The following is a 14,894-nucleotide window of genomic DNA, read 5'->3' on the forward strand; positions in this document are numbered from 1 at the left end:
GGACAAGACGATGATATTCAAGTGAGGACTGCCAATTCACTTCCTGAGGTCAATTGCATTTGCGAAACTGTCAATTTAAAGAATGTCAGTCATCGAACTAGTTCCCTTTGTTATCCTCCGCACGGGCGGTCCGTTAGCCTTGGTGTCGTGTAGTAGAGCAATCGAGTATATCTGTGATATATGGGTTATCAACTCGAGTCTACACACTCAATTGGTCAGACAGAACCGAGATACATATCAGAGCGCATTATAAAAACCAAAAGGAACTTGCTATTGACTTCTTTTAGACTTTTCTTCTCAGTGTCAGCACTTAGCTTGGTGGTATTGCTAGTTCATTGACATCCCAAAGTGGGATCGTGCGGTCGTATAGACAGGGATGTCACCTCTAAGAACTCACGACTCCAAGAAAGACTCGCCGTGCCCATCATCAGAGTATCATCGTTTATAAGTTATTGAAACTTGATCTGTTCAATCCGAATGGCACCAAATCGAGTGGTTCTAGACGCAGTAAATGCAACTATGCTCGCATCATATTGATAATTTCGTAGCTATCACAACTATGCAGTTTTTATATCCGGCAGCGGGCTCAAATTTAAGTCAATTTAATCTTAATCACTCGTTGAAAGCTTAGATATCGTCTATCAAATTTAGGATTTAATTTCTTGTCGCAAGACGGGGCGTCCCGGCAATGCGGGGCCGTGGTCAAATTTAACCTCAGCGCCACCGGAGCTCCGGGTCGGTAGAATTGGAAGCGAGACCCACGCTGGTTGCCTTATTGAGCAAGACAAGATAAGATGAGTTGCATGAGACATCAGTCATGTGCCCAAATTTCTCAAAGTAATGCAGCGCGACTTTCCAAACCTGCTTTTTATTTTTACTGAAGGCGTGTTCTCGAAATACAATTGACTGCTTATCTCCCTGCTTGACACTTTGATAACAACTTTAGGCGATGGTGCTGTAGAATAAAATTATAAAGTGAGCCCAAAGTCATCATAAATCATGGATACAAAATGTCTTTTTCGTATAGCTTTCCGAAACGCCAGTTGTAAGATAAAACGTATCAATTCGCCACCCGATTCGCTCAGTGATACTTTTGCTTCTTTCAGTGAGAAGAATTACCAAATTATTCAGTTAATTAGTATTTATAGTCTGTAGACTGATATATAGTTATACACGCTGTGTACAATTATCTATCTGTCAGACTCGCTCGCCGCACCAAGGGCTCAGCATTGCTTGCGATAGGAGGGGAGAGGGTTGCGGAATCTTATATATTTCTGATGGGACCATTGGTGACTTCACAGGCCCTTGTTAAATACCTAACAAAGCTCTTTGATTACCCTTATACCACAACCAGAACCATGCCATCCAACTAAAGGAAAGCGTTTTCAGAACTATCGAACAATGCAAAGACGAAAACGCTCCGAAGAAAGAAGGCTGAACACAGCGCTGGCAAGGAGATCCTGCCCCAAATAGACGACATCCCAGGAGATCATGAGGAAGAGCATGCACTTGCCTCAAAGGATGAATTCGATTAGGAAGACGATGATGGCGAACCTATCTCCTGGAAGAAGACAAAGAGCCTGATGCACCTGCAGGACAAACTGGGAAGACCGTTGAGGCCGACTTGAGAAGCTTGAATGAAGCGTTCCCTGTCTCAGATAAGCATCCGAATGTCACCAGGTATCAGTCACAAATTATAACACTGGTGTAACGGCTAACGCAGTGGGCGAAGTCTGATATTGCCAAAGACTTGACTAGGTAGTCCAAGCTCGGTCGAGGTGATCGAGAAACTACCATTGGATCTAGGGCAATGCTGGCCCATTTGAACCCGGGCCAGTTTGCAGGTAACATAGTATTGCACACACCAATCAAGGCACAAGAGGTACTGGGAAGAGCCAACCTGGACCCTAGGTACCTCACCTTCAAGGAGCAAGAAAACATGAGACTTTAGAAGAGGTTGCTAAGGTGAACTTAGTAAAGACTCCCCTAACCTTAGACTAAACGCAGAATAAACTTGGACTAAAATGCCCGAGTCCTTTCATTACTAACCTACATAACTTAGGAGAAAGATCTCAAGTTTTATTGCCCTCCTGTATGGACCCAAAAGAAGCACGCAGCGCATCGTCTATATGAACGTGGCTGTGTAAGTTGAAACTGAGAACACTATACTCAAGGAGTCAGCAAGCTGTGGAAAAAGACAAGTTAAGACAACAAGAGTACCAGTCACGCCATCAATGCCAATAAAGATAGATATATATCAGCTCATCTATTACTAAAATAGGAGGGTACAGCCGTTTAAGTATATACAAGCAAGAAACCCATAAGAACACAGCAACAGCGACTAAAGCGATATACTATACCTTCTACAGGAAAGCAAGTTTCGTGATTAGCTTCTGTGTAGTAGGGTTATGGGCAAAACCCTACTATATTGAGTGATCAGGCTCTGAACCTGGATGTCTGTGTGGCTCCTGTGTTCTTTAAAGGGCTTCTAATGCTATGCCTTAGAACTTACCAGGAAGCAAACAGGATCAGGGGTAGCTGCTCCTTCCTCTGCAGTGACGGGTCGTATAGGGTAGTGCGAGAGGCTCAGGAAGGCTTAAGTCTTCCTGACTTTTATACTAATCTATTAGACTAGAAGAAGAAGAAGAAGAAGAAGAAGAAGAAGAAGAAAAGATATAGTTGGGGAACGAAACCTGGACAGGTTAAGAGTGGAATAAATTAAAAGACTCTAAGTTCAATAACACGCTGACTTTGCTTTTGGTCATTTGACTGCTACTTGATACTGAGCTTTCTACAGAAGAGGCTTAATGAGATGGGTTTATGTTAAGGTCAAATTCTTAAAGAGGGCGGCCACTAATAACCACAGCCTTGTAATCCTTTCCATATATGCCTTTTGACTGCTCCTTCCCTTTGAAAGGTTTGTCCGCTTCTTAGGTATAGGAAGACTTGACCTTTCACTCAAGTCCCGGACAACTACACAAATATACAGGGTTCATTTCTCCTAGGTATGTGAAACGCACTGTCTTCTATTTCGATAGTACCTAGGCTGCGGGTGAGATCGTTCTCGTGACCATTTCTTGATGGCCCGACGTGGGTTGGCTCTGACGTACTCCTTGTGGAACTTATTGATGCGTTCTCTCTCGTGATCATCGTAGTTTCGAATCGCTTCCGTTCTCATACTAAGATCCGTCATCCCAACGAAGATTTTGAGAGAGTCTGTGGGTATTTCTTCGCAGAGAAAGCCCCTCCGAGCTCAGAGCACAGGCCCGGTTTCGTAGTTGAAGGTCAGTCCGTACTACACCGTCGCTCCGATGCGTCGTTTAGGCTTTTAAGTGGCAAAGCCCTTAGTGATTTGTTCTTTGGTGAGGGGAGAGTGTAACCAAATGTCCCGGCTTTAATATGCATATCGTTGATCTTCCTGTCATGCATGACGGGATGCTTAGAAGCCTGATGCTGCGAGTTCCAGCCCTCAAACGCACTAGCAATGTCTCTATTCCGATCTCTGGCCGTGACTGGAGTTCGTGGCGTTCATGCGTTTCCCGTTCAGAGGGTCATAGGGAAGGGTGCATTATAATGAGGTTGTATCTCCAGGATGGCCCGAAAATAGCAAACTGAGAATGAAAAGATCTAAAACCTACGTTTCTTCAGGATTTCTTTGGAGCCTCCTTAGGAGCGGCAGACCATGAGACCTCCAAGTCTAAGGTTTAGTCAATTATAGCGACTACCAGAAGGGGGGAGCTCGTCATTGCGCTGGCTCAACTATGGATTGTGGGGTGGGCAAAGGTCGGAAGTACGGGAAGATATATGTCTCCCAATCCTGATATCCTTTCGCCGGCCTCAGAAACCCCCATCATAATATTCGTATACTGTTAGTAGGCTGTAATAGGGATTTCACTCATTAGCAGATTGTCACGATCTGAACTACATTTGAGGCGAGAGTACTTTGCATCTCAAACTCTTCGAAGTTCAAAACCAACAGAGTCAGATTGTGTAAGGGCTATTGGCTATACTGCTTGTATATATGGTTGCTTGCTGACTTGGATGTTGTGATAATGATTGGGTTACCGCTGAAGCGTAATATCACTTGTACGGTTTGAAGGTGGCCATAACTAAGCCCACGTAACCAGCTGAACAAAAATACTCGATCAACGGGAACAATCACTTTATGTTTGGTTGTTTCGGTTTCAGTCCTGCTTCTCGATCCAGTATCATTCTGCGCAGCAATTGATCGTGTGATGCTGACATAGACATGGACTCTCTTTCTAAGAAACAGTCAGCTCTTGTTCCACAACTAAGGTTAAAGCCACTAACGAAAATAGAAGCTTTCAGTGCGTAAGCTCATGAAGGCTTTGATAAGAGACTCGTCATCGTTGAGAAGCTTGCGTGTTGCAGCTACCCGGAAGTCGGCATAGAGCGGACTAGTTACGCGGAACAGGGCTGCATAGATAGACACGAGATAGTGATAAAAATGCGTCCCGACTTCGAGCTTGCACTCTGGAAACCCGCTGTAATCTTCAGGTACGTGACAAGGAAATTCTTGGAAGGCCATATACGTGTGTACGAGTTTCCGATACATCAGGATAAGACACCACAGGCTGGCCCAGAGAGCCATTGAGTTGTCAGGCCCGATACCCGCAGTGCCAAAGACAATTTTCTCGAGCTCAAGAAGAACTTCTTTCTCTATTGGTTGGGAGGCCGCTTTTGAGATCTGGCCAAACTGTGTATGCAACGCACAAGATGGCGGAGTCACATTTCCTCCCCTTTCCATGCAAAGAATGAGGCCCAAGCGGATTTTTGTCAGACAATTGAGCCTGTGTACTTTGCGGACAAATTCGTACTTAGGTTGTCGTGTAAGTCGGCTGAGCAAGGCATCAAGATGAGATTTTGCTTACCATAGGCAGCGATGCTTCCGATTGACTGTATCTCAAAATGAATGAATCCACGGTTTGCTGGAAGCCTATACAGCGGGTATCCTGATGAGTGATCATTCTTTCGACCCAGTCAATCAGTTGACTGGGTAGAAGAAGCTGTGGCAAGGCATAGCGGGCGCTTTCTTGGCGGTATGATTCGACTTGCTCCCCAACTTGATCCATCACGACCCAGCAACAGAACCATGGTGGTGTTGTGTTTCCATAATAATCCTGTACTTCAACTTCTATAACTGGGTTGTCGAGGTAGTCCATGGACAATGTGACTTTTCGATGTGGTCCAAGATGAGTTGTGCCTGTAATAAGCTCCTGGTTTAGCAACCTCGCAGTATAATCGATATAATGAAGATCTGAAACTATTAGCTGACCTGAATATACGCCGGCCAGATACAGTCTTACCTCCTGAGCTGAATCTCATTTTCGTCAACTTTTCACGGATACATAACTGAGTTCCAAGAATACCAGCCGCTTTTTCACATGCTTGACATGGAGCTCCTATGCCACACTAAAAGGTCAACTTCTGTATGTACGTGCCCAGACATACGTGATGAGACATACAGATATTCTTCGAACTTTGCATCTGAAGCAGGCACCAGTTTTCCGGACTCGTGCAACTTCAAGCCTCCTTTTTTCATCAAAGTCCTTTCTCTTCTTCTTGATACCATCGGGCTTAGTGGGGTTAGAGGGGAAACATATGACGGAGTATTCAGGGACTGAGACAGTTGAACGAATTCCTTTACGCCTTGGCTGATTAAATGATCGATTCGTCTTATAGCCGCCTTGTGTATCGTCTGGTATCTTCTTTTCGGAACATCGCTGTTCGCTAGTGACAGCAGGGATAGGGATCTCGTTTAAAGGTGTAAGAGGTTGGGCTGACTGTGAGGGCGTTGAAGTTCCCGCACAGAGGCGCTCAATGTCGAGGAACTCTTCAAGATCGATGATTCCAGGAGAGTAAGGCTCAACGCTTCCTTCTTGGAGGATCATTGATTCCATTTTCAAGAACTTGTAGATTGGTAGTAAAAATCATCAAGACATCCTGTTCCTTGCACTTGTGATATCCTGTCGTCAGTCATTCGAACAATGAGAAAGATGGGGCAACGGCATCTGCTGTCCTATCAAATCGTAGCATCAACAGCTCCTCCTCGGTGAGCTTAGATGAGCCATAATAGGAAGGTTTACGTCACGTGAAGTTACTGCATGCACTGAGAGGCGAATAGCAATGCTTCCCTTTTTGACAGATGCCTTGAGTCAAGGACAAACATAAACTTTGACTGAAACGAGCTTGACTGCGGATGGCTGAAGACAAGCATCGCATTGGAATGCATATTGGGGTCCAGACCGCCCTCTTTAGCATCTTACGTATTATAAGCACTTAAATGCCTTTTGTTGATGCTATGGAGCATTGGTCAAACCCACCTCAGTAATAAGATTCGGATATAGGTAATATGCATATTTCCTGCAACTCTATAACTGTATCTCTGTCTACACCTGAAGCGTTACAACGAATGATTCAGTGGGCCTAGAACACAAGTACATACGAGAGTTCATCCGACAGTCCGTCTCAGACAAAGTGCCCAAAATGTTTGGTCAGCGCAGTAATAACACAGCACAGGCGCCGAGCTGAGTCTCGTCCAGTAGGGATAAAGATCCACACGGCCGTTTTTGGCGTATTCCTTGGGGCGAACAGACACTAGGCTAGGTTACAAGGGTGGGACGATTTTCCGGAATGTTCTATAAAAAGGTACCAGACGCGGAGCAGCACAGCCATGCAGACGCAGCAGACGAGCAGCATGCACCCGAGAACTGGATCCCACGACGGAGCCAAGACTTTGAACGAGCCATTAGAATCTCGACAACTTCTCACGATCCTTCGTCGTTTCCTGGGCAAAATGGGTTCTCTCCCTTTTCTGTCTGATGTGCAGAGCTAATCTCGGCTACCGCTAAGCCCCTCAACAACGACCGATGGAACACCCAAGCCAGGGGTCTAAAGTATGACGCAGCTGGTCTGGAGATCTGATGCACCCTTGTGGTGTAGTGTGCGGCAATTGGGGGTTTAATTTTTCACTGTCCAGATTATCGCCATAATCAACTCCCAGCCTGATGGTCTGGATTGTGAAGCACAACATGAGGCGTACCGCCATGCGCCTTTCTGACAGGCATTTGTGTACACATGCAGACATAAATTTATTACTGCGGCGTCAATTATTGAGCTCGGTCTCCGGGGTGGCACGCACTTGATGACAGGTAAGTTGTAACTCGTCAACGAGATCCCTGAGATTTGTCTGGCCGAGGAGCATGAGTTGGAGGCGATGATCATGGCTCATGGACAGTAAACTAGAGTAAGCCCCCTGTTTTACGGCCACTTTCCCCTAAGGCGCAACTGGTGGGCGACTCGTGCAACTGACTGCTGGCCTGCTGGGCACCACACATGAGTCGGCCGAGAGAAATCTGGAGACACAGAGTACAAGTCGGGTACCGAAGCCTAAAATCGTCCAAGACTTTGCTGATGGGGATCTGTCTTGAGTATACGATATTTACCCATCATGTGCTATTGAGTCGGTCTGAAATACGAGAAGCGAAGCATCGTAGCCGGGTAGATTCCCCCAGTTTATTGGATTCCTGCTGTACCCTCTGCGCCAGACGGTCCATTCTGTTGCGAGCGGCCAACCACGGCTGGGCGTTGTTATTTTTGTGAGTTGGTTTTTGCAGATCTTACGAGGGCGAGAACCAGCCACAGACGGGCCAAATGGGAACAAGATATTTCCGATGCGTGGGAATAGGGGGTCTAGGGGGGCCAATGCAGGAGTTTGAAGCAGGGCGAGACTTATTGGAGTTCTCAATTTCTGACCGTGATGACGAGTTTTGTTTTGACCTCCAATGGGAATGACGACGGGTGAAGCTTACCCACGACGGTGGTTAATAGAAGCGAGGACTTTTCGTGATTCGACAAGGTGCCGATGCCGATAAATGTAACCAGTTTGGGCGTCGTCGACGGCAGAAAGGCAGCCACAAGATCAATCCAACACCAACCACCAGGAACATGACTGTTTCGGGATGTGGCTGATTCCCGGGAGTCCCAAAACCTTGCTTCATGCATCACAGTTTGCAGTCGGGGACAAAACAACAGCGAAAAGATTAGACTGGATATGGGGAAATTGAGCGATCGAGTTGTACGTAACTGATAATCTTAGACCAAAACCCACCATCTCCAATCTGTTAACAGGTGTTACTGGTAAATGTGAGGCAACCGTTCGGGGGAACGCCCAGAAGGAAACGCTGAAACTTCGAAACGGCCAAGCACTGTGAGTGACAGGGAGACCGTGGGGTTGACGGTTGGCTCTCGCTGATCCATCCTGCTTCTCCGATCCCTGGTATAATAATAGTGCTGGTACTGGCCAAGTAATGAAGCATCAAGGAGGTGTATGTATGTAATTCCAATCCCTAAGCCAATCCTACCGTACTGTTGCATTACTGTCAACACCAATTCAGCCTGGCTGAGGATCATCATAAACAATCTGAGCATCAGATATTCAAAGTCACCCCCAGGTACTTGTATGTACCACACGCAGGGTCCATTCGTATCCTGCCAGTGTGTTTACTCTAAGTGCAGGCCCTTGAGGCTCAATCCCACTCTGTCTACCGCAGTTGGCATCGCCATAGCTGCAGCTAATTGCGCCAGATGGACACCACTAACTACCTAGGTAATAATTATGTTACACACTGATTTTTCTCGGGCTTTTCCCAACGCCCCGGACTTCCCTGTCGTCGGCGACCCCATGCACTTTGGCGCTCACAATAGAGAAAAGCACCTCACCTCATCCTTGAGGAGAAATCTGCGCACCGTTGGCCATAGCACACACCCCTGGGCTGAGCATTGGGCAACAAAGATTCGCAATGCTTGCTCTAGAAGGCTGACCTTCGGTATTCACAGCCTAGACAGCCATGCCTCAGCTGTTGATGGTGAGGGGGGGCCTCAGGTGCGTTTTATGCTGGTGCGATAGTCGGGATCTAGGGACTCGAAGGGATTTACAGAGGGTTGTAGATCAAACGTTGAAATACGAGGAACCCTAGGCATTGTATGTTTCGAAATGGCAGGGTCGTGATTGTTGTCCAATGTGGTATTTATTCATTCAAATTTCAGACAATAAAGTGGCATCATCATACTATAGACAGGTAGCTACTAATGTTGAAGCTTCAAGATACAGGATCAGTTACTTCACAGCCGAGCGTCTTTCAAACAGACTAACAATATGAATTGATTACTCGCTCCCCTGCCGACATTAGATGATGTCTTTCTTTCTCTCCCTTTCAAGTCTCAGTCTTGGCTTTTGTGGTGAATCAAATGTCTTCTCCACTTGTCATCAGTCTGAAATCAACTCCGCAGACCAGTCAAGAGATGGATGAGCCGCCCAGACCAGAAAAGACCCGCTACTATGAAAAAAGGATTCAAGGATTCGAATTGGATGCCTCGTTTCCATTGTCACGGATCCGTAATGGTATTGGTAGCGGCGTACCTAAGCTACAGCACCTGCGACACGACGCGGCACAACATGAGTAACAAGGCGATGAACATGAATACTTGTAGAGCAGGAAGCACGAGCCTGTCTGGGGCTGGAGAAAAGAGAGACATGACATCGTAAGAGGGTGAATACAGCCAGATGCATGCATGTGGATGTGAATAGCGCACTGTTTTAGACACGGTATATCCGGTTTCCGCAGTTGACAAGTCAACTGAATCAGCGGGGGTTTGGTGATTCAAATGTCTTTGACTGACAGCTCCCGTCCAGCCCGTCGTCCGTTGTCCGTCTTTCTGGGCTTTTTTCCCCTTCTCTTTCTCTTCAGTTCAGGAGAAGCTAATTCATAAGCACCCAAGCAGCCAACGTCATTGCGTATCCACCAAGTCCCGAGCCCCCGAACCCGGACCCGACCCCGTTGATCCAGAGACACACCCAAAAGTAGCAGCAAAACCACTCAGGTACCAGGCGAGTACCTGAAGTACCTGCTAATTAACCAGCCAGCATCAAGCTCTGCCAGGCCTTTTATGGGCCTTGAGTCTCCATCTTTTGGGGGGGCTTGTCCCCGGCGCAGGGAAGACCCGTCCTAGATCTGACACGAAGCCACCACGGACTAAAATACTGTGTGCCCTGCGTATTCCCTACCTTAGTAGTATCTAGCGGAAAAGGGCTTTTGCCTGACTTTTTTCTCTTAGTTGACGCTTGCTGCCGCCTCTTCCACTCCAGTCTGAAGTCAAGTTCTCCGTTGAGCTCTCCTCAGTTTCAGTTTCTTTTCTTTCTTCCCTTTTTTTTTTTGTTGCTGGCAGTCCCCTGACATAAAGAATTGTCCATTTGCCGGTCCCCTTTTACATACCTTTGTTAACCCGGTTTCTTACTTACCAGCTTACTTACTCACTGCCTTACCTGACCAAGCTTGCATAGCTTACTTAGCTCGCCTTGTTTGCCCTGCCTTGCATTGCCTTGTTCTGTTTGAACTGTCACTCGTTTGCCACAAGTACCCTCTGCTGCCATTCTTAGCATAGGTACTCTGCCTTTTTCCTGTTCCTCTGCTTTGCTGCATGTAACGCTGGCGTTTGGACGATCTGGTCACCTCTTGCATTTACTTGCTAGGACGAACGAATTGCATTGCCCGTCATGACGTCGAGCAGGTCCTTCCGGGCTTCTATAATGCCCTCTATGCTGCGGTCAAACACAGATCCTGATTCTTCATCTTCTCCTCGAAAGAGCGTAAAAAAGTCAAACACTTCCGATCTCGCTCACCTGCGTGGTTCAAACATTGGGTCTTCAAAGTCCACCACAAACTTGCCTCATATGGGCTCCAACCCGCAGCAAGACCAAGACGCTGTACAACACAACCGTCCACGTTCCGCCGAGCAAAAGACTATTCGTAAACGCAACGACTCTACTCAAAAAGTGTCCTTGCCCAAATCCCAGTCGACAACAAACCTCTCTCCCACCAAAGGTTCAACTCGCTGGAGAAATCGACTTTCATCTTTTCTTCCATCGCTCGTTCTGCCATCCGAGCCTTCACCAAAATCTGTACCAACACCTCCGGTACCTGCGGCGCCCTCCGCTCCCGCTTCCGCCGTTACAGCCGCTATTTCTCCTGCACCCACCAAATCTTCTTCTCCCACCGATACCTCGACCACCACTAACACCGCTGCAACCCCTCCTACAACCGTTGACGATAGCGCCTCGTCTACCACTCCCAGCATCATCGACCCCACCGTCCGGATGACGAGCGATTACCACGACGCCCTCACCCACCAGGCTCATGGCCAATATCAGCCAAGCCATGCTGGTTCCCCGCCTAGTCCGGACTCGATCCCAACCCGCGGCAGCGACAGTCTCGATGGCACATTGAACCCTCAGCCTCAGATCATGGCACCGATTCCTCCATCTCCAGAGGTCCAGAGAGCCACCATGAGCCCCCAGGAACCTAACATGCCGCCCCCTCCGATTCCTACTTCTCCTTCAGATAATGTCAGCAGTGGTGTTAGTGGAAAGTTGCGAAAGGAAAACCCCGCCGCTCGATCACGAAGTGGCTCTCTCCAGCACACATCCAGCAACTCCAACGGTGACTCCATCCAGGCTCTGAAGACTCGACAGACTTCTCCAGCTCCTGATCGTGGTCGCCGCGCATCTTCAGTGCAGTCTCCCAACAGCCGCAATAGCAACACCAAGAGCCGCGTAGTTTCTACACCACTCGCCATCAGACCAGGTTCATCAAAGGGTGATGTGAGCCAGAGCCCAACCCGGGGTCGCCTCCGAAGAAGTTGGTTGCCTGGTGGAAGATCGCGATCAAACTCGATGGACGTCTCCAACACAAACGCCTCAACCGCGTGGGTACTGTCCGACGATACACAGGCTGAGTACAATGCTTCGTTTCTCAAGAACGGAGAAAAGGTAAGTGACGTTGCTCTACCGTTGAACCATGGTTTCAGAGTTAATCTTTGCGCTCCGTTAGGTCCCAGAACTTTGGAACGAAAGCGGTGCTGTTCTTGTCTACCTTTACCCCAAGGGCAGTGGCTTCGGGCCGTCATTCAAGGTTCAAGAATTCACAATCAGCTCGTCCTGGGTTTTCAATGAACTTATTCAGCGAGAGCGAGAGATGCCTATGGGTAGGGACCGAACTAGGAGCTTCAGTGGTCGTGACAGCCTGACAGCCGAAGATGCGAACCGATTTATCTCCTCACCAAACTCCCCTCCTGTTCAGGATGACGGATATGATGACTGCCTCCACCTATATCTTCCTAATGGAACTCCCGGCCAAGAAACACCACCCGACATGGATCGCTTGATTGCTATTCGCAACCTGTTCGCCTTCTTGACCGGACAGCCTCTCGTTGCCACCAAGACTCGCCCTACCAACTTCCATGCTTTCCTGGAGATTTCAAAACTTTTGGAAGAATACGGCTTCACGAGTTATGATGGAACCACGTTTGGAGACGCTGTTGATCTCAGTTTCGAGTTTTACATGGACCAGCATGCTCTTGCAGACTGTCGGAACAGCCGGGAAAAGACTCTCGAGGCATTGATTCTGGGCGAGCGCATGCGATCAGCCGATCTCTATAATGAGGCATTTGCCCATGCTGCGGGCAAGCTTCCAGCAATCCAAGATCTGAAACTTCCTCTCTGGAACCAGGTTTCAGAAAAGACTCGCACGAACTTGGAACGGGCTAGTACCGATCTGAGTAACCGCCAGCATAACGCCAATATGCACCTGGAGCAATTCGAATTTCCTGCACTTTTCTCTGGTATTGCAAACTCAACTTCCATGTCGGAGCTTAGAAGCGTCCGCTTCAAGGTGTGGAAACAGTCATTTACTAAAATGCGTAATTTCGCTCTCAGCTACTACAAGACAGCATTCGGCAACTGGCCACCCAAAGCCAGCAGCAAGAAGAACCCATTCTCCGAGAGCGGCCTCAACAGACTTGTCCTCAAGGTTCTGTATTCTGACATGTGTGCTCTTTATGACTTGCTCGTCGACCGCACCAATCGAACTTCGAGAATCATGGATGCTGTTCCTGAACTTTCTAACGATCCTGACAAGATGATCATGTCTGCACTGCGCAACATCATGTCCGAATTTGATCGCTCGAAGCCGCCTGTTCTTCCTCCGATTCCTTACGATTGTCCGCAATTGCCCACTGCGACATCTATCCTGGAAACTTACGATACGCTTTCACCAAAGAAACAGGCAAAATTCGACAAGAACATCAAGGAACATGAACTCATGCTCATGTTGAACAAGGCTTACAATTACGATACCAACGCTACCAAGGTTCCTTTCTTGGACAAGTTTAAGGAGTTTGAGCTTCGTGAGGCTCGAGGCAAGACGCCTCAAGATTTTGCTGACCAGCGTATTGGTTACTGGCTGTTCCTTTACGTTGTCATCCAGTCACTCCCTGTCTTAGTTGTGGATGCTCCAGGCATGCAGTTCACTGAAGGTGTTGAGTACTTCCTCTGTGAGCCTCCTCTGGGTAACCCTCCTTGGGTTCCGGATCAGCAAGTGAAGAAGATGTGGTATGAGGTGGCTGGCACAGGTGGTTTGGTCGAGCTCTCTCAAGATGCTGTTCTTTTCAGCGTGGAAGCCACTTACCACCGAAGTCACTGCTGGCTTGCTGCTACCCAGTGGGAGAGCGGCGCTTCAGGACTTCAAGCCCAGCCACCAACGGAACCTTCGCTGTCACCGTTGCAGCCCCCACGGTCCATGTTCCTGGATGAGGACTTTATGCCCACACCACCACCATCTTTCGGCAACGGCTACAACACTCCTCCATCCCCCATTGGCAGCCCTTCAGGCTCTCTTCGCCCTCGAACTCACTCGCCTGGCGGAAATCGAGCCAATCAAGCTTGGCGATCCAGTATCGCCTTAGGATTGGAGCCTGTACCTCTACAGCCCCCAAGCCCATTCGGAGAACGTAGCAGTTCTCTTGGTGGACGTCCTCCCAGTCTTATGATGGGTTCGCGGAACTCATCTGTGGGTAACCTGGCGGCCTTTGGTCATCAGGGCTTCCCTCAAACAGAATCACCTCCTCCCGAGCAGACGGGCGCAACCTTTGACGATATCTTGCGCAGCGATGCCATGAAGAAAGAGAAGAAGAAGAGCCGATTTTTCTAATCACTGTTGGTTTCCTTGGTCAGAATGTGCCCAGCGTCATTTGAAGAGCTCAGGAGCTCAATTCCTGTACACCCAGCTGCCGGGTTTCCCGTATGCATGCACGATTTTCCGCCGGTGTTGGCGTGTTTTTATCCAATCACACCGACTTTAATGTGGTAACGACCGCCTCAGCCGAAGGTTTATTCAAGTACCTTTTGGGCTGACTACCTTGCAAGCTGTTATTATTTCTCCTTTTCCTTTCCTTGACTTTCTCATCTACTTCATCATAAACGCAACATCACATACCTTTTTGGAAAGGAGGGCGGGCGGAACAAGAACCCTAGCCCTTTTACTTTTTAACGACATTTAGCATGAGAAGAACAAAATAAAAAATCTACACAGACATGTAGTCGGGACGGGATCATAACTATCTAGTTTTAACCTAGACATGGTTGATAGAAACAATGTCTTTAATTGGGCGGAAGAAAAAAATGTTTAATTGTTTACTGTTTGCATATGAGGCTTTGGCGTACAGCAGATTTATCGCTATTGCGAAGTAGAGAGCACAATGGCGTTTATTCGGTGGCATCGGTAGCTTTAATTACTTGAGCTAAATACATGGATTCACTACATATACGTCTCTTTTATTTTATTGTTCATTATTATTGTTAATATTTTGGTTAAGCCAGAATGGAGATGCTGATACTGCATACACTACATATTTGCACACGTTGGATCCGTGATGGTAGGTATGTGAATATTGTCCAATGGCTGGATGTTATTTGGCATTCTGTTCTTTTTACTCATATGTTTTTGAGATTTGCCAATGCTATGAACCCGATCCTGTTT

General features: G+C 47.7%; 2 protein-coding genes across 2 annotated transcripts; one reads left to right on the plus strand and one right to left on the minus strand.

The window, feature by feature from the left end:
• Window positions 1–4,306: 4,306 nt before the first annotated feature.
• FTJAE_9595 (uncharacterized protein) lies at window positions 4,307–5,921 on the minus strand (the record flags this gene model as incomplete). The annotated part of the gene is made up of 4 exons (XM_037356531.1): window positions 4,307–4,708; window positions 4,893–5,278; window positions 5,328–5,433; window positions 5,487–5,921. The coding sequence occupies 4 exons, from the start codon at window positions 5,919–5,921 to the stop codon at window positions 4,307–4,309; spliced, it is 1,329 nt and encodes a 442-aa protein (XP_037203327.1).
• A 4,655-nt stretch (window positions 5,922–10,576) lies between these two features.
• Window positions 10,577–14,066, plus strand: FTJAE_9596 (uncharacterized protein; the record flags this gene model as incomplete). Its single annotated transcript, XM_037356532.1, has 2 exons — window positions 10,577–11,848; window positions 11,910–14,066. 2 exons carry the CDS (start codon window positions 10,577–10,579, stop codon window positions 14,064–14,066), a joined length of 3,429 nt encoding a protein of 1,142 aa, XP_037203328.1.
• Between the last annotated feature and the right edge of the window lie 828 nt (window positions 14,067–14,894).

Source organism: Fusarium tjaetaba, assembly GCF_013396195.1.
Source record: "Fusarium tjaetaba strain NRRL 66243 chromosome Unknown NRRL66243_c0000218, whole genome shotgun sequence".
NCBI classification, from domain to species: Eukaryota; Fungi; Ascomycota; class Sordariomycetes; order Hypocreales; family Nectriaceae; genus Fusarium; species Fusarium tjaetaba.